Genomic DNA, 18,913 nt, shown 5'->3' with positions numbered 1-18,913 from the left:
AGGAATTATTTACATCATCCGATAACCAAGATAGGATTCACCACCACTGCGACCGTTGAGTTGGGTTGAGGGAGTCTGGTCTGTTAAACAGGAGCTCCTTCAAATGGAGATCGCATTGCATTCTCTGTCATTTGCCGCCGCCTCCTCCTCTACAAGTAAGTTCGCCACAAGTTCTTTATCTTCGGTTGAATAGAACAGCACAACACAGCTCAGTTTTGTAATTTCTGGTGGTCGATAAATTTAGTTTGATTGCTCGAATCCATATAATGTGCTATGCTATGCTAGACTGTGAGAAATATCAGAAACCCATTCGTTAAAATCTTCGTTACAGATAGGAATATTAAGGCTTTCTTACGGTGGCTGTCACAAAGCCTGTGAGTAGTTTTCAGGCTCATTCAGAAGTGGGTTCAAACGGTTTGCTGGAACCATTTAAACCATTCATCATGATTCTCTATATAGGAAGGTCTATGTTGTAATGGTTCATCAGTTATGGTGTAGTTGCTTGTTACCCTCTCCACCCATCCAAAAAATTTTCAGATAAGGGGTTACTATGAATATTGACAGAACAGAAACCCTAAACCTTTGGAACAAAAGAATTAATGGTAGTTGAGAGGAGTGCTTCAATGTGTATGGTGTATGATTCATTGGACATCTTGAGTTTCGAATTTCTTTCAGTTGTGCTTCTCTTTGCCTTAAGTGGTCGAATATGGATTCCTAATAAGGAATTACGTGTCCTGAATTACTTGAAAATTGAAATTAGGTGTCCTGAATTAGTAATCATGAGATGGCATTCTTGCTTACATTGAAAGTTATTGTTTTTGGTTGCTAATGTGGGTATAGAGTATTGTCGGGTCTACCATCATTTTTTATTAAGTGTTTTTTTCCCTAATATACCTCCACTTCAGGAAGTCGCCCCTATCTTAATGCTTGTAATTTTCTGTCAATAAACTATTATTGAAACTAGTTTGAAATTCTGTGACTTCTACTATTTTCAAGAATAGATCTTGAGGAAAGCAAACCTTGAGCACATTGGAATTGAAGAAAAGAAATACTTTTGGCTATAAACTTGTTGGATTGCTTGATTGATTAACATATGAACTGAAATTGGAAGCTTGTTTTCCCTTTCTTTTAACCTAAATATTTTTGAGATAGTTGTGAATGTAGTTTGCTTTCACATTAATTTTTTTAGAACAAAACCATCTGTTACTTGTATAATACTTTTGGGTTGTTTTCTTTTTTCATAAAGTTGCAACTGATAGTGCTTGTATCTTATCTTATATCGAATGCTGTGAAGTGACCAGGGATCTCAAACCTAAAGTTTGTAATCCAATGGATCCTTATTCTTGTTCTTTAATAGACACCAAAGAACGGGGAAGAGCTATAGTATCATCTGCTCTACCAGAAACAGCTGCTTCTATAGCTATTGCTGCCACGGTTGTGGGTGCTGCAGCTACCCTTCTTATGCGTAGAACCAAAGCATCTGAGGCAAATGAGGTGCAGACTACTCTATAAATACATGTGAATTTTAGGTTTTTATAACAGATACTTTCCTTCTATTTGGCGTGTGGACTTAATAAATAATGAGAAAGATAGGACTTAGGAGTCATTGTTCTGTATAGCTCAGAAAAGAATCCATGAACAGCGTCTCTTAAGCACAAACATATGGAAAATTTAGGATTGGCCAAGGATGGCTCATTTTGGAGAAGTTTTTTAAAGGTAAACAAAAAGCGGGCCACACATTATATGGAAGTTCCATTTCTGACATGAAAAGTCTGCTAAGACATTTAAAGTTTAAACATGACATGAAAAATTCAATTCTGTTTTTTTGGTATATGCAGATCCCTTTGAAAATATGTGAAGATTGTAGTGGTTCTGGCATATGTTCTGAATGCAAAGGCGAAGGGTTTGTTCTTAAGAAGCTCTCGGAGGAAAGTGCTGAGAAGGCGAGGTTGAAATCAAAGAATATGGCTACTAGATTCACGGCAGGGTATGTTTCCCCATATTTCCTTCTCATTCTCTTTTATTGGAACCCTACAGTATTAGAAATGAACCAATGAACCATATTCTGTCAGACTTCCAAAGAAATGGAGCTACTGCACAAAGTGCTCTGCTGCCCGCTCTTGTAGCACTTGCAGCGGCCGTGGGAAGTTAAGTTTCTAGGTTTTCCGAACAATCATCTTTGTGCTTCCAAGTAGGATTTCGTCACAATGATGCTTGTTTTTCTGCGTCATTCGAGAAGGCAGCCAACTCATCATTAAGAAGATTTGAAGTAATCTTACTTTATTTTTGAGCTTTGTATATCTAAATACGTCTTTGCAAATTTTTTCTATTTTCTGTTGAAATATTATGACAGTTTGTTATCTATTGCACTTTGTTGTTGAAATTAAAAATTTTTTCTTGTTATCTATTGCTCTGAATGGTCGTTGCTAAAAGTTTTAATTGAGTAACACTGCAAAGAGAAGCGAATAGAAGACGACTCAAGAGTTATTTCGTGCACTGCAAAGAGAAGCGAATAGAAGATGACTCAAGAGTTATTTCGTGCCTTCATAACTGGCTGCATGATGTTATGTGTTCTGTAGACGTTATTTTCTATTACCCTAAAAACCCTTTTTTTGGGTCAACCTAAAAAGCCCTTGCTATATGAAGATAATACTGGGGAATGATCCTAATAGCTTCTAGGAATCATAAGATAATGTAGCAGTACATTTTGTTAATAGTAACTTCATGCCCCCACTGCTGGGGCTACAAGCCTATAACAGAGTATGCTCAAATAATCTGAGGAATTGCAATGATCTCGATTGCTCAAATAACAGAGTATGCTCAAAACCATATGGAGCACGTCATACATAAGTCACTTATACATGGTTTTCATAGCAATTTTTTTCCAGTAATTTGCACTATCGTAGTTTTGCTATCTAAATTTTGTTTGATCTTCACATGTGAATTTTTGTGTTTAGCAATTACAAGCTGAAACAAGTGCAAACATTTTTATAACTATATTGAAGCTTTCCTGATCACGATTATCAAGTCATGGCTAACTAGCTTTGGTTCGGGCATTTTATCAAGCATGTAATGGGCTTTGTCAAATAGAGCAATTACCTTATTTACAGAATCTGATTAACTGCTGTGAATTTGTGATGAATTTATGAGCCTGGAGTGGTACTCTTCCAATAGCTATTTTGGCAATGATTCTCTTCTCAATCGGAGTTCAAGCTGCATCCGGTGCAACTTTTGGAATCAGCCCCTTCATTTCACGGCGATCTTTGGGTATCATATCAGGCTTGACTGGTGCAGGGGGCAACGTTGGATCAGGCCTTACCCAATTAGTCTTCTTTTCAACTTCATGATTCTCCATTGCAGCTGGTCTCCTGGATGAGAGTCATGATTCCTATGACACTGATTCACTTCCCACAGTGGGGAGCATGTTCCTTCCTCGTTCAAAAGATATGGTAAATCAACTGAAGATTGAAGAATATTACTACACATCAGAATCTATAAGCACACTGCTGCACGGGATTCTGGGATCTGCCAGCCCGGGTTGCATAATATAGTAAGTTTAATGTTGATTTGCTTTGGTGAGTTGGACTATAAAATTGGTTAACTGAGCTGGTCTGAATATGTAGTTTCTCACAAACGATCTGCTCATTTGACCATCTTAGATGCTTGCAACTCATAATGTCTTCATGCACTTGGGTGTTTTGCACGATTGACTTGGTGTAGTTGTTATTATCTTACATTAGACCTAACAATATATAATTAGGGAACCAGCTCATATCATAAGAGTGGATTAATTGCTTGCTTTTTAGAAAGGGTGGCCTTGAATACCTCTGTCCCACGTAAGTTTGCTACAATTGGTTCTAATCATTCCAGTTTAGATTTCTTATTTACTTTGCGTGTGAGAGACTATTCCATATATGGATCATTGATATACATCAATGGCTCATAAACTATTGAGTTAAGCTTAACGTCGGTTCCACACAACAACGGGTTGTTTGTTGGCTAGTGATTGAGATGGTGAACTTGATCGCGATAATTCATAGCGTAAACGGGAGGTCGTGAGTTAAGTCTCATGGGTGTTTTCATTATCGCAATTTGCGAGATGAGCCCTTGCTTAGCCCAGAGTGCGCGAATGTAACCCTGTGTTACCTTCCCGCACTAGGTCTCGCCCAAGTCTCAACCGGTGCATGGAGATTGCGGGGTCTTCCATATACCGTCCGTGGATTTGGCCGATCTATTAATTTTTTTTACAAGCTATGAGGGGAGATGTTGGTTTTTTTTATTTTTCTTGCTCAATCTACGTATAAGCATGTGTATGAGTGTATGTTGCTTTCCTTAATCATGATTCATGAATTTGAGCTACAAGAATGAATCAAATTTTGAGCTTAAACTTTCTTTTGAAACTTACTCTCTTTATGCCAGGACTTGATCACTTGTATCATAATTTGGTATCTATCATTCATCAACATTTCCCAGTAACAGTATCTATGCCAGATGGAAACTTCACACATGCATTGCGATCTACTTCTATCAGCATATGTAATAAGCAAGTACACATGCTGATAGACACCCTTCTCTTTATTGGATTAAGGATGATTTTGTTTCAGAACTACACATGTGCTGGTGTAGAGTTTGGAGGTGTGGGAGCAGAGGCGACACGCTTGCCGCGCTCAGAGCGGCTGTTTTCTGCAAATTTAAGACTGTGTTGGTGCATCCCCTTCTGCTTTTCTTCTTCAGTCCATTCTGCAGTGTAGTAATATTCCTCGGTAGATTTAACCACATCCTTTGAAGGTGGAAGAAACATGCTCCCTCACTGTGGGAAGTGAACCAGTGTCACAGGAAGTGTACAACCAACGATCATGACTCCCATCCAGGACAGACCAGCTGCAGTTGAGAATCTTGAAGTTGAGAAGAACACTAACTGGGTAAGTCCTGAACCAAAGTTTCCACCTGCACCGGTCAAGCCTGATATGATACCTAAAGAACGCCGCGATATAAAGGGAATGATTCCAAATGTTGCACCACATGCTGCTTGAGCTCCTATTGAGAAGAGAATCATAGCCATAATAGCTATTGGAAGAGTATTGGCACGCCCGAGCCAGATACAGAATGCTCCTCCGAGTGTCTGGAGAATCCAGAGCACCCATAGCCTGCCTCTCATGCCAAAGTATCTGGCTGCATAATCAGATGCAAATCCACCGAAAGGACGAGCCACCAGTGTGAAGCTTGAGGTTGAACCTGTCGTAGAAATACTCGGCTACGACATTATCTGTGGACAACTCAACGCCCATGGAGTAGCCATAGAGAAGGACAAAGATCCATGTTCTGTAGTTTGTGGTTGCATAGCATAGCACCTGCATATTCACATCAACTGAAATTAGACTTCCTTAATGGGGATTGAAAGAGGAAAATCTTCAATACATATAAGTTGAAGAAAAAAAAGTGACCTTGGAGAATTTGTCTTTGGCAACTTCTCCCTTCTTCTGAAGTGCACTGAGGTTTCCATCAGGCAAGTCTTGGCCAAGGGTCAAGACCAGAATACCCATAATAACATGGAGCCACCCAGGAACAAAGAATGCAATCCTCCAAGCAGTACATGGAGTGGAACCACATCTTCTAATCAATTCATAGAGTAAAGGCATTATGAGTTGTGTTGCTCCTCCACCCATGTTTCCCCACCCTGCTGCTGTTCCATTAACAAGACCAATAATCTTGGTGTTGAACATGGTGCTCATCCAGTACTACCTGTTGAGTCTAAATTAACCTTACTAGCAAGTGTACTAGTCGGCGACTACAGCACAATGATAAGCAAGGGTCGAATCCACAGGGACGGTGTTATGTCTAATCCAAATATATATTTGTATGTATATATGGACAATGCAATCAAAAGTAAAGTTCAACTCAAGATTGTTTGGTTTGGTAATTAAACTAAAACAAGCAAATAGCAAAGTGTTTTTGGTATTTTCTTAGAATAAGGATGCAGCTAATGCAAATGAGATGAATGAGATGAACACCAAGGCTTTGGAATCCCCCTTGGGACATGACTTGCAATGACACAAATTCACACACATATTTGCTAATTCGGGCATAACGAATCCGTACCTAAGTCGGTTTTAGCGCACTTAAGCCAAATCTCCCTAAAATCGATTACTAGCCATCTTATTGGTCTAGGTCGGATATTCCTAAATACATTCTAGCCATCTTATTGGTCTAAACATGCATAGGAATTCATGGAGTTCTATGGAGATTAGAATTCATACAAATTGTCACCTAATTAAAGGGAGACACATTCATAATCAAGTGTTTCAAGAAGCATAATCTACTTGACATATTATTGTCTAAGCAAATTCTCCAAACAATTTCATCCAAAAACCTAAAGTGTTGGCCAAACACCACAAGCATGAAGAAATTGCAATCAAACATAGAAACACAAGATTTATACCCAAATCAACTCATATATATGTAAATCAAGTCATAAACAAAGTCATCAAACCCAAGGCTTCAACCTAGCCTTGGCAAAAGAGGTTTAGTTACACATAATGAGAGAAAAACACAAGAGGAGAGATGAGAAAATCATGAATAAACCCAATTAGTTGAGTAAATCCAAGTTGAGCTGAAGAATCTCTCCTCCTAGCTCCAAGAGTCGCCTTCCCCCTCTGGTTTCGCTCTCCAGAAAATCAGTTTTCGGTCCAAAAAATCCCCTGCGGCTCGGGCAATTCGCGAATTAAAACATCCAAGAAAATTGCTTTTTGCGCCTAGGCGTGTTGAATTCACGCCTAGGCGCAATCCTAGGCGTGGTATATATTTTCAATCATCTTCACATCAAATGCTCTCTGGACTGGGCATGCATAAATGATTCTGGGCGTGCACAATGGTGCGCCTAGGCGCGTTACGCCTAGTCCCACAATTCAAATGACCATAACTTCTCCATATGACCTCCGATTTGCCTGATTTTAGCTTCTACGGAAAGCTTGGGATGTCTAGTTTCCAATGCCTTTTATTTCACGTGATTCCAATAACATGACAGAAAGTTATGACTATTTGAACACACGAAGGTCGGTGGACATTTCCTTCAATTCAGCCCATTTTCCGTCGCTTTTCATCCAAACCGCAATCAACCTATCAAAATACAAATCAACACATAAATACACTCATTATTTATCAAAAGAAAGCTTAAGAGGGGGACATTTCTACCAAAAACAATAGGTATTATCATACCTATCACTGGCATGACACGAACGTTGCGAGGGAGAATCCGATCATGAATCGGACTGCTATATATCCTCCTGCAGAAGATATAAACGACATACAGAAGACGGTAGGGGCAGAAAGCATGATGAGGAAAGCACATCCATATCTAGGTCCCAAAAGGTCACAGACAGCACCCATTGCAAGCCTAGAGAATATGCTCCCAGAAACAGAAGCAACCCCAGCATTACCAATGTCTTGTTTGGTCAAATTGAGGTTGTCCCTAATGATGGGAACAAGTGGGGCTGCAGCAAAGGTGGACACAAAGCAAGTGAAGAAAGATATCCAAGAAAGATGGAAAGTCCTCATGTGTGGATTAGCAAGTGAGAAAACGTTGAACACTTTGGCCTTGTGTTCAGAATCAACAGGCAAAGCGAATTTCGCTGTCGTATCGGTTGGGACTATTGGTGAGGCTACTGAAAAGGCAAAGCTTTGTTCTCTGCCTGTCACTCCATGCATGGAGCTTCCTGGGGATCCCTCAATATCACCCATCTCTGTGTTTTTTAGCTCTCTTGGAGTTTAATTAGAAAGGATTGCAGGAAAGTAAGGTTTGGAGTGTGATGGGAATGCAAATTGTAGGGAAGCTGAGTTATGCAATGAAAGGTAAGTAATTTGATGGTATTTTTATAGGTTTAACCATTGACATTTTGCTATCTATGAAGGTCTTATGGAGATCCCCAATGGGTGAGGAAATTAAAATAAGCAGATAGTATATCCATCTCGCCACATCTGACTAAGAACAGGGAAAAAAAAGTCTCATCATATATCTCAAAGGATCATGTTAACATTAGTAACCAACGTGACATCTGTTATAATAAATCTTATAGATTAGCAACTTCCTACCCTTGCTGAGTTTGCTGAGATAAAAAGGTTAATTCTCTCTATGCGTGGCTGTTACGTAGACATCATTGTTGATATACCGGTAACAACATATTGTTAGATGAGATGGTAAACTTGAACGCGGTATCTCTTAGCACAAGTGAAAGGTTGTGAGTTTAAGTCTCATGGGTGTTTTCATTATCAAAATTTGCGAGATGAGCCATTTCTCAGCTCAACGTGTGTGAATGTCAACCTGCGTTATATTCCCAATTAGTTCTTGTTGTTTAAAAAACTCTCAAGTATATCTTCTCAATTAGTTCTTGTTGTTATGACTTATTGACTTATGACTGTAAAAAGTAAACTGGTGAGCATTTGTTTCTTGGAGAGGTTGTAGCTCTTTTCCAAGTTGACATGTTTCTATTTTTATATTGCTGGTGGTATTTTTATATGTTTAGCTGTTTGTGATAAGTGATGCATGTGTGCTTCCTGGACTTTTGGAATACAATGCCTAGGTATGTAGATAGGACATCCGTTACGTGCATAGTATGTAATGTACCTCATCCTACCTAGTCTAAAAAATTATTCTGGCCTTCCCCTTGTAATGTAGAGATGGGATTGAACTTTGAACAAACAAAGTCTTAAGTTGTAATAGAGACAAAACAATGAATAATACATCTTAATAAAAGTTTAATTCTTAAATGAAATGGTGACGTGGGACAAGAAGAGTATTTAAAGTATTTTTAATTTATTATTAGCACTTTTTTCTCGTAATTTAATATTTTTAGGGTTTTCTTGTTTTTGTTAAGTATGGATGTGAATCGTTAGGTTAAGTATTCTTTGAAATAAAATAAATTTACGTTTTTCAAGATTTTTCTATGTTGTTTTTTCTTTAAAGTATTGACGTATTTCATACCTTTGATTTGTTTCCGTTCTACGTGTTAAATGGTGTAATGACAGATATAGAAATGTAGGAGCTATGTAATGGTGTTCTGCGCTCCAAGTAGCTCATCTCTTATGGATTTCTTTTTCTATTTTGAGCAAATTCAACTCTTTTAAGCAGGGGCGGCCCTGGGCCTGGGCGAGCTGGGCCGCCGCCCAGGACCCCCAATTTTTTAGGGCCGTCAATTTAAAAAATTTTAGTTATAGGATAGTTTATTTTAAAACTAATCTCAACTTATTTTAAAGCCCACAAATATCACTTATAAAACTTAAAAAGAATTGAGAGTTAAAACAAACTAATAAAAGTGAGGGGCCCAACCCAATTAGAAAGTAAGAAAGACCACTTAAGGTTTTAGACTCTTAAAAGTTAGATCAACTCATAAAGAAATTAAGAAAAAAAAAATCAAAAGCCTCTTCTAAAATCAAAAGACTTTTTAAAGTGTGACCCTTTTTATGATATTGATGGAAGAGATTTAACTTTAGAATCAAAAGTTTTGTATAACATTTTACCTAAAGAAATAAAAAGCCTATTTAAATACTAAAGCATTTGCAAACAATGGATGATGGTTTTCTAAATGCATGGATTGCATATAGAATATTGTTGACTATTCCAATAACGATAGCATTCGCAGAGAGAAGTTTTTCAAAGTTAAAGTTGATAAAATCATATATTTGGTCCACCATGTCGCAAGAAAGGTTAAATGAGTTAGCTTTGTTGTATATTGAAAGTGATTTGACGAAAAAAGTTGATTATATTGAAGTAATTCATGATTTTGCATATCAAAATGTTAGAAGAGTTATATTTAAGTAATTTTTTTTAAAGTTAAACTTTTAAGAACCATATGATAATAACTGAAAAAAAAAATTAAGGAACCCCTTTTTTTTAAGTTTGCCCAGGGCCCCCGTAAACTCAAGTACGCCACTGCTTTTAAGTCAACTAAAGGACTTGATAATTGAATGTTCCCTTGTAACATCCCCTTCAAATCCACTTCAGCTCTTCCCAAAACAACTCTGTCATAGTTTATCTGCTATTTTAAAAGGCCAATTATTGGCATTAGATGAGTAGCTGAGATCCACAATATCCTACTAATATGTTCAGTCAAACAATGCATCCAACTTAGTTAAGACATAATTGAGATGCATTTTTCTTACATCCTCATCGTTACCACCGGGTCTGATTGGGACTCAAATCATAAGATATAGGCCAATCTTATCCTTCATAAGCTTTGAGAGTTTTTCTTTTTTTTTTTGGTGTATTATTTTCATGAGACGACTAGGTTTTTTTGGTGTATTATTATATTGATTAGGGCGTTGACCATACAAAATGGAGATGAACATTAACAGATCACATATGAATGTATAAGAGCTCAATCATACATCTCTTTCTTTATATATCAGGTCAGCCAGAGACGGACTATAATACTGGGAAATAAGTGGGTATGTATGGATAAGGATATAGCATGCGTTAGTATTGAAGAAGAAAAAAAATCTTGTGCACAAGGTGACCACAGTAGATGGGGTCAGGAATATACAGATGTTGGCAGACTTTATCATTATATGATATGTGGAAGCTGTTTTAAAGAATTGAACGTATGACTTCTAAGAATTGAGCACCTGACATGAAAAATGGCCTATGAAATACCGTCATAGTGCTACTGTGGAAGACGAATAGTCGAATCCAGATTAACATAATAATAAGGCTAGAGAGAGTGGAACTCAAGCCCAACAATACAACAAGAGAGGCCCAATTAGACATGATGAAGTCCATAAGGTTGTGAAGCTGAAGCTGAAGCTGAAGCAGCACACAAGGGCCCAATCCAGAACAGAAGCCGAGCAACATATTGTTCTGATGAGGGTTTTGGAGTTTCTAATAAGCACCCAAAGCTTGCTTTGCTTAGAAGATCGATGTCCGATTACTACACAAACACATACGTCTCAAAACAAGACAACACAAGGTAGTCTCGTATCCCCAAAAATATAATATTTGGGCTTTTGTTTGGCAAAGCTGAGATCTTACAGGCACCTTGTGGTCCTCGTTTGATTTCAAAAGCCATGGTTGGTGGTCCTTTATTTACGTTAGTGATCAAAAACGATAAAATTTATGGTCACAAAGTTGTTCGATTTTCGAAAGATCACATGTGGAGATTATTAAATTTGGATCACCTTCACTTCATATGGCAAAGGCATATATATATATATATACACATACATACAATACAAGATGACGATATCAGAGATTCTTTTGCTTGCATCATCAACATGCATGGCCACACAAGCACAATTTATTTGGCATTTTATCTACCTAACCATAAATAACTAGTAACTACTCCTTCGGTGAGCCACGTTGCAACATTAGAGATCACCAAAAGTGAAGACTTTTAGTTTGACCAATGATCAATGTTGTTGGAACTAACGGCCGTCACTGATAACTAACCAAATATATAGCTTTGCAGTTGATTTTTTTTAAAAAAATGAAGATAAAATACACACATTTGTATACTATACAGATTCTCTCCTTAGATATTTTTCATATTTTTCCTACTTTACTCTTGTCTAATTCTGAATGGACAACAACGCACATGATGCAATGTATAGTTGAAACTTGAAAGAGTGCATGCATTATAATCGTAAAGTTGACATCCCATCCCATCCCATCCCATCCCTTGAGAAATCAATAGATACCTAAGACTTTAGAGCTTAGTGTTGGAAAAAGCCATGGCGTGAATCGCTTATTAAGGCCAAAGAGAGATGTGTTGTGTACAAAAGTCTTACATTGGAAACTTAGCAATGTGAATGCTAGTTTATAAGAAGGAGTGTCGGACTACCAATTTGGACCCAAAGATATCCCAAAGTTTTGTGGTATAGAGACTTTCCACACCATGAACCAAACCACCACCCACAAGTGATTGTCGTCCAGTCGGATGGGCTGAGACTGGGTTCGGGTACGGGTTCAAGATAATAAAAATATTATTATATTTCTTTTTATCAAAGTTTCACTATAGAACTAATTAAATTACAAATTGGTTGGGTAATTAAATTCTAAATTCGTTTTATTGTATTTTTTATGTTGAATTTGAATTTAAAAAGTAGTTCTAAATTCGTTTCTGACTATTGGTTATACTTCCACTATAAATACTCACATGGTGGACGACTTCCATACATCAAATTTCTCTCTTAAATTTTCATTTTTCATCTGTTTTTGAGTGTTGTTGGTTCAAGTTAGTTCGACAGAGACTTGTATTCACGTAGTACTACCCTGATCAGGTTAAGATGTTGTATCTTGGCAGGTGAAACTCTATAACCTTCAAAGCACCCGATAGGCAGGAGCTATCGACTTAAGGAGATTCGAATCTCTTGTACCTCACCTTACAAAATCAGATACCAACATCTAATCTTGTTTTTGTGTTTTATTTCTTTTAATCTCTCTTTATTTTCTAAACGCTTTTATATTAGCATGACAACATTTATGCTTCGTTTTTTTTGAGGAAAACCAACGTATTATGGAAAAGGAAAATTTCATCATGAAAAAACAACTAATTTCCAGTGTTTGAACAAAAACGTTGCTAATATTTTCCAGTGTTTGTTTGGTGGAAAATATAAATTTAAAAGAAATAAACAAACAGCTACAGCTACAGTATCATGGATACAGAGTTTACAAACTCTAAAGGTACATATTAGAACTTCAAAATTTGATCAATAAACAAAAAATATTATATCTGGCATATTAATTAATAAGAACATAAGGTTACAGTCATGGTGAAAAACAAAATACCATCTTTAAAATGGAATGTTGTTTTCCTTAGGTTAGAATGAATTCTTCATGATAATTTTTAATTATTTTTTCTTGATTTTATCAATTTTCATAAAATAAACACTGAGTAAGATTTTTCAAGATTTTATTTTTCGTAAAACAAATGGATCATAAGAGTCAAATAAAAATATTTATCAGCGACCTCACACCACCACCTGTTAAACTTCTTTTCGAACACACACTACGTTCCCGACAATTGATGACGCGGGCTTCTCTTGGCCGCAACAGCCACGTGGTTATTACTCTCCTCTCTCACAAACTTGCCACGTGCTTTCCACGTGACTCCCCCATCCCCACGTACGGCACCAACCCGATGTCAGCATGTCTTTTCCTTTTTCTTTTTCTTTTTTTATTCCCATTCCAAATTTTCTTCCATATCCGTATATTTAGTTTTATATTTTCTTCCATTTCTAATATTTCACTTGCTTCTAATAAAAATTACAAAAAAATAAAAATTCCAATTTAGACCCTTTAAAGTTTAAATTCCCCACCACATTTTTATTTCTGAAGGAGAACAAGGAAAAGGGCAAAAAAAAATATCTGTAGCCACATTAGATTGTACGGACATGGGCCCTTATTCTTCTTTCACGGTGGAGACTTGATGGGATGGGGAAGGAATCTGTGACTGAATATTTTCAGGGTTTTAATTATTATTTTATTTGTCATTGTTCATGTTACTATCATCCCACCAACACAATAAGTGATGATGGATGCAACAGCTGGACGATAAGTGTTTTGCGGTAATTAGGGTTTACTATTAGGATATGCAACTATGAAAGAAAATTGATGACCATGATTTTATGAAATTAAAGTTGTATATTTTGCCAGGTGAGGTGGCCTGCCACATCAATATATTACAAACGCAGAGGGAAAGATAGATATGAAAAGTGGAGAGACTGAGTGAGTTTTAAATAAGAATCTTTAGGACAAGCAGAAGGGATGGATGGTTTGCCGATAGACAGACAGGCAAAGGCAAGCAAGGTGAGCAAGTTATGGTCGGAAGGCATTGAAGACAACAAAATCCCTGACTGACTGACTGACTTACGCCACTTCAAAAGAGAGAGTTTAAACCAATTTTGGGCAGCACTCTAAACTTTACACATAATAATAAAATATCTCATTCCATTTCCATGTCTATCACGTGCTAAACACACCCCCGCTCTCTCTCTCTCTCCTATCTGTCACATTTAAATCTAAGGGGAAATTTATAAGTATAACGACAAAAAGCAACATTTATATCTCACCAAGGATAAATCGGGAAAAACTTTAGAAAAAAGTACAAATATTGTTAAGTGACTAAAATGTCCTTCCTATTGTAAATACGTTATTATTCTTTCTTCAGCGCTTCTCTTCTTCCTTCCTTCCTTCCACGCCTCTCTTTTTCTTCTTTCTTCCCTACTTCTTCTCTCTTCTTCCTCGATCGACTCTTCTTCCTTTGCTTGCGACATAGACAACATTTCTCTTCTTCTTCTTCCTCCTTGCGACTAAGATATGGATCGAGGCTCTTTATTCACTTTCGACTGAGACGAATCTTCACAGCAAAGTTTTGATCTAGAGAGAGAAATAGAGAACGAACATGAAAAGGAGTTGTTCTATCTTCAATATCTGATCTTATATATGTTTTGTAATTGTCAATATTCTTCTGAAATCGAATTTGAATACGCAGATATATTTGTTTCGAATATATTCTGATATGCCACATGATATGTTTTTGTCCTTTTGGAACTTCAAACAGATAACATTTCATTAAAGACATATAACATTTTAACAAGACAGATAACATTTCGCAAAACATATAACATATGACAGATATCAAATTAATCGAAACAGATAACATATTACCTGCAGTATGCAGATCTTAAATCAAAACTAAAAAACGACGAAGAGAATACCGAAAATAATGATGGGATGACAGATCGGAGAAAAACAACAAGATCTACAAGCCCCATGATGAGTATGAGTAGATCTAGTTCAAATACAAAAAAAAAGGGATGAAATATAACTTAAAAAATGTCATATAATTATCGAATAAATCATGAGGGGTGGAGACGAAGTTTCCAATGAAGGTCATAGATGAATCACATGTAAGAGGAGTGTGTTATGTTTGAGGATTAAGATGATGGTATTTTAGACAATAAAATCATATATTTTAACCTTTTATCCTTTATGAAATAGTGTTTTAAATTTCATGGAATAAAACTTTTAAGAGTGTCCTTATTAGAATAAAACTTTTAAGTGAGAGGCTTATCACCAATTTTCCTTAAACCTAAAGAAATTTCAAACTTTGACCTGAATTAGCATATAATACTATATATAATAGGGACTAAATACAACCTGGGAGAAAAAGATTGACTGAAATTATTCCACCAATTTCACCAAATCTGCACCATTGAATGGTGAGATGTTGTATTGTCAAACCCAATACATTCATGCCTTGAATGGTGGTGATTTGATGAAATTAATTGGACTAATTCCAGCCCTCCTATTCCCAACCTGGGACCTGGGTGTCCTGCTCAAATAATGTACGCGTGGTAGGTAATATTAACTAATGAGAGAGCGGCGCATGGTAAGCAAAGGACGGGGTGGCCTCACCTTATTATATGGGACCAATCAATACACTAGGGTTTTGAGGCGGTGTAACTGCTGCAAATACTATAGGGCAGTACTATATATATATACAGCTAGGCATCAGCCGGATCCTCATCAGCCAATTACACCACAAAAACAATGAAGCTTAAGAAAGACCCAATTAGTCCGCCAACAAATTCCCCACCCCCCCTAGCCTATATAACTGTCAATTTCTCCCACTGTTACGATCCAAGTGAGTCTCCTTCCTTCTCTCTTTATCCATTCACATCTCTTCTGCACTTGTTCCTCTTCATTTCTGCACTTGTTCCTCTTCATTTGCCTCTCTCAATAACGCAAGATCAACTGTTTTATTTTCTTGTTTCTTTTATTTTTTTGCTGACATGAGTATCTTGGTCTCTCTATTCCTTCCTCTCCTCTTTCTTTCGCACTATCAGATTGTATTCTCTCCATATACAATTTGATCGAGTATTCCGGCCGTTTGTTAAACAACTTTGATGTACATGGATCGATCTTCTTTTCTTCTCAATTTTTTTTAGCTAGGGTTAAAAAGAGAGTTTTGTTTGTGTGATACACCTACACCTACTTGTGTGGTGTAGTTAAATTGGATTCTTTGACAAAATCACTTTCTGTTCTGACCACGTCTATTTATGCTCCTGGCCTTGCCTTTGATTTGTACGAATGATGCCCTCTTTCTTTCCTTGTTCATATATTATTCTATCCGATCGAGAAATTAGATCATGGAAAGATCAAAGATGTCTTCTTTTCTTAAGTTTAAAGATAACAATCCTCGGATCGATTGAGAGAGCACAAGATATGGATATGAAAAAAGCCAATTAAGTTGTTGGAGAAGAAGATTTGATTCATAGATTAATCAAATAAAGTCGTTGTTTGCGGAAGTAGCATCATCAAGATTCACATGCAAATTCCAATTAAGGCCAAGGCAGGGTAGCTCAATCTCTCTCTGCCTGCCTGCCAAAGTTGGTTGAAAGTGAGAATCTTGATGATGCTGCATCGGCAATCAAATGGCTACTTTCTTGCTTTTTGTTTGTCTCAGGTCAGGTGGGTATCCATATCTGTTTATATATACATACATATATATATATATACATACATATATATATATACATATATATATAGGACATTAGAGCTGGCACTTGCAGATCTATATATAGTTAGTGTTCTGACTAAAGATTGCTACCTGGATATGATTGCTTGCCTTCGGATAGAGTATATATATATATTTTTTAATTTAAAGGTGGGTGTTATTAATTACTTTTTGTTTTTGTTACATTTCTGTTCTATTTTGGTGGGTTGAGTTTTTGTTTGTATTGGATCTATTTATGGACTCTATAGATCTTCTTGAAAGATAAGTGTGTGTTTTGTGGGTCTTTAATATTCAGGTGCACAAGAGCCAAACAGTGGTAATTATATTGGATATTTCTGGAGTTGCTCAAGTGGGTGGATATTTCTGGAGTTGCTCAAGTGGGAGCAGGAAAGGTGAGAAGGAAACAAATGATTCAGATTTTGGATTATTGTTACTCTTATTATATGGTTAAAATTGCTGAATGTTGGAGTGGCGAGTTTGAATCGATCATTGTTGAGACTATATATGGATGTGCTTTGGAGCTTGCAAATTGTAGTGAATTTGGTTTTAGGATATTTCTGTTGAAACAGACTCTTCTATTGTGTCTGTGTTGACGTCTGAGACCTACTAGCTTTTGGACATATCACGTATGCCATTAAGAATGTTGCTATTTCTTTGGTTATGTTACTTTTAATTAGCCATGAACCCTATGAGTGCAACAAAGTTGCTCACATTCTTGGTAGGAATTCCAAAATTTTGGGAGGTTTTCGCATTTGGTGGGAAGATTTTCCTTCTTTTGTTAATTAACTCTGTTATTGTTGCGGATTGTGTAATTTATTTGAAGCAATATAATGAAATTCTTCCCATTTTCTTTATGTTTAAAAAAAAAACTCTTATCACAAGTTCACAACACAACCCTTTGTCTTCACTATAATTTTATTTGTTTATTATACATGAGTTCCTTTGGAAATATATATAATTACTACATCTTTGAAGAATTTGGAATAGCTTGATGTGTGGGAACTAATTACGATAGTATTGCAACATATATATATATAGCAACACACACACTCTTGCACAATTGTTGTCGTAAAGTGCTTGGCTTTGGCATCCTCTTGTTAAGTGGACCAAGTTACAAATTATCTAAAAATAAAATGTGGACCAAGTTACACACCAGGCACAAGGAGCAACATATATATATATATATATATTATTGAAGAGGGCAGTGAAAAAATATATATATGGACCCTTGGCCTTGTACTCTTACCTCCTATTTCTCCACAAATTCAATCCCACTATTTTTTCACTGCCCTCTTCAATAATAATAATAATAAGATTTCCAGACATAAATACAGTCCATGACAGTGATAACTCGTCCTTCTAAAGATCTTGGAGATCCGTGCGTATCCTTCCCTATTTATATACTTTTCAACATTAATTTTTTGCCTTGATTCACTTATTTAACTTCTACTTGGTTAATTAATATAATGTTTGAAATATATATTTTCTTGTGGATTTTTTGTATAAGCTGATCCATGACGACTGTATTAACGAGTGAGATTGACAACTTAATGACATTAAGCATAGTGTCCAATAGAGATATATATATATATATACATTACATACGTTACTTTCATTACATGTATTTCTTGTGGTTGATGTATAGAATATGGAGAAAATGTAATTTTGATTGATATGCAGATATGAAGTTTAGAAGTTCATTTGTTTGGAATGGGTAGAGGTACTTAGTTAGCACTGATTTACATATTCTGCCTTTATTCGTTTTCATTTTCAAAGAAATTGTTCTTGGATGCCTTGCTTGTCATTAGTGCCTAGTAGCTTGTACGAAAAATATTCACGATAGACTTCTGCATAAAGCTGCCTTGCTGTGTAATATGTTCTTTGTGTTGATTGATTTGCTCATGTTTCTGGTCCTTGCTAGTTCAATGTACAATGTGTATTGCAAGGGTTTCACCTCCTTCTTTTCCCATTTCAAGGGTTCTCTAGCTGTTACGGTTTAATGGAGCCTTGGCATGTTTTAAAGCCAATTCAGCTGGTTTCGCTAAGACAATTGGAGGGTGTATCCGGGGTATAAATATATATATATATATATGTATGTATGTATGTATGTATGTATATATGTATGTATGTATGTATGATGCCGGTTGACATGTGTGTTTGTTGTTGCATACAGCAAGTTCTGTTTATATACACACCACATATCGATGGCATAAATCCACGTCAGAAGTTTAAGATCCGTTTATGTTAAGTTTTGATGTTAAAAGTAGAAGGTCCGACTCCAACAAAGCAACGTAGTACGGTGGTCCCTTTGTGATGTTGTGGTCCCACGGAAGCCCACACGCACAGGACTCGGTTTTCACGTGGCCGTGGAGTACTGGAGGGGAAGTGGACCATCGCCGTGCATC

At 36.6% G+C, this 18,913-nt stretch overlaps 1 protein-coding gene, 1 long non-coding RNA gene and 1 pseudogene across 4 annotated transcripts; 2 read left to right on the top strand and 1 right to left on the bottom strand.

Moving 5' to 3' along the window:
* LOC120008579 lies at nucleotides 1–3,448 on the top strand. 3 transcript variants are annotated; one of them, XM_038858957.1, is made up of 4 exons: nucleotides 1–155; nucleotides 1,295–1,494; nucleotides 1,839–1,987; nucleotides 2,073–3,448. In XM_038858957.1, the coding sequence occupies exons 1-4, from the start codon at nucleotides 104–106 to the stop codon at nucleotides 2,158–2,160; spliced, it is 489 nt and encodes a 162-aa protein (XP_038714885.1). In that variant the 5' UTR covers nucleotides 1–103; the 3' UTR covers nucleotides 2,161–3,448. The 3 variants fall into 3 exon arrangements, with proteins under 3 accessions (XP_038714885.1, XP_038714890.1, XP_038714894.1); XM_038858962.1 differs by having other exon boundaries at nucleotides 8–155; nucleotides 1,358–1,494; XM_038858966.1 differs by having other exon boundaries at nucleotides 39–155; nucleotides 1,302–1,494.
* A 972-nt stretch (nucleotides 3,449–4,420) lies between these two features.
* On the bottom strand, nucleotides 4,421–7,925 carry LOC120008595 (annotated as a pseudogene).
* A 7,494-nt stretch (nucleotides 7,926–15,419) lies between these two features.
* On the top strand, nucleotides 15,420–17,356 carry LOC120014350. Its single transcript, XR_005471551.1, has 2 exons — nucleotides 15,420–16,462; nucleotides 16,804–17,356. It is a non-coding gene; the product is annotated as an uncharacterized LOC120014350 (long non-coding RNA).
* Nucleotides 17,357–18,913: the final 1,557 nt, after the last annotated feature.

The sequence above is a fragment of the Tripterygium wilfordii genome, chromosome 2 (genome assembly GCF_013401445.1).
Source record: "Tripterygium wilfordii isolate XIE 37 chromosome 2, ASM1340144v1, whole genome shotgun sequence".
Taxonomy (NCBI): Eukaryota; Viridiplantae; Streptophyta; class Magnoliopsida; order Celastrales; family Celastraceae; genus Tripterygium; species Tripterygium wilfordii.
The sequence above is the reverse complement of the archived record's forward strand: the minus strand, read 5'-3'. Positions and strand labels throughout refer to the sequence as shown.

Coding starts and splice junctions, on each gene's coding strand:
- LOC120008579 (XM_038858957.1), top strand. CDS start 104: ATGGAGATCGCATTGCATTCTCTGTCATTTGCCGCCGCCTCCTCCTCT. Junction 156..1,294: donor CGCCGCCTCCTCCTCTACAA/GTAAGTTCGCCA, acceptor AATGCTGTGAAG/TGACCAGGGATCTCAAACCT. Junction 1,988..2,072: donor GCTACTAGATTCACGGCAGG/GTATGTTTCCCC, acceptor ATATTCTGTCAG/ACTTCCAAAGAAATGGAGCT.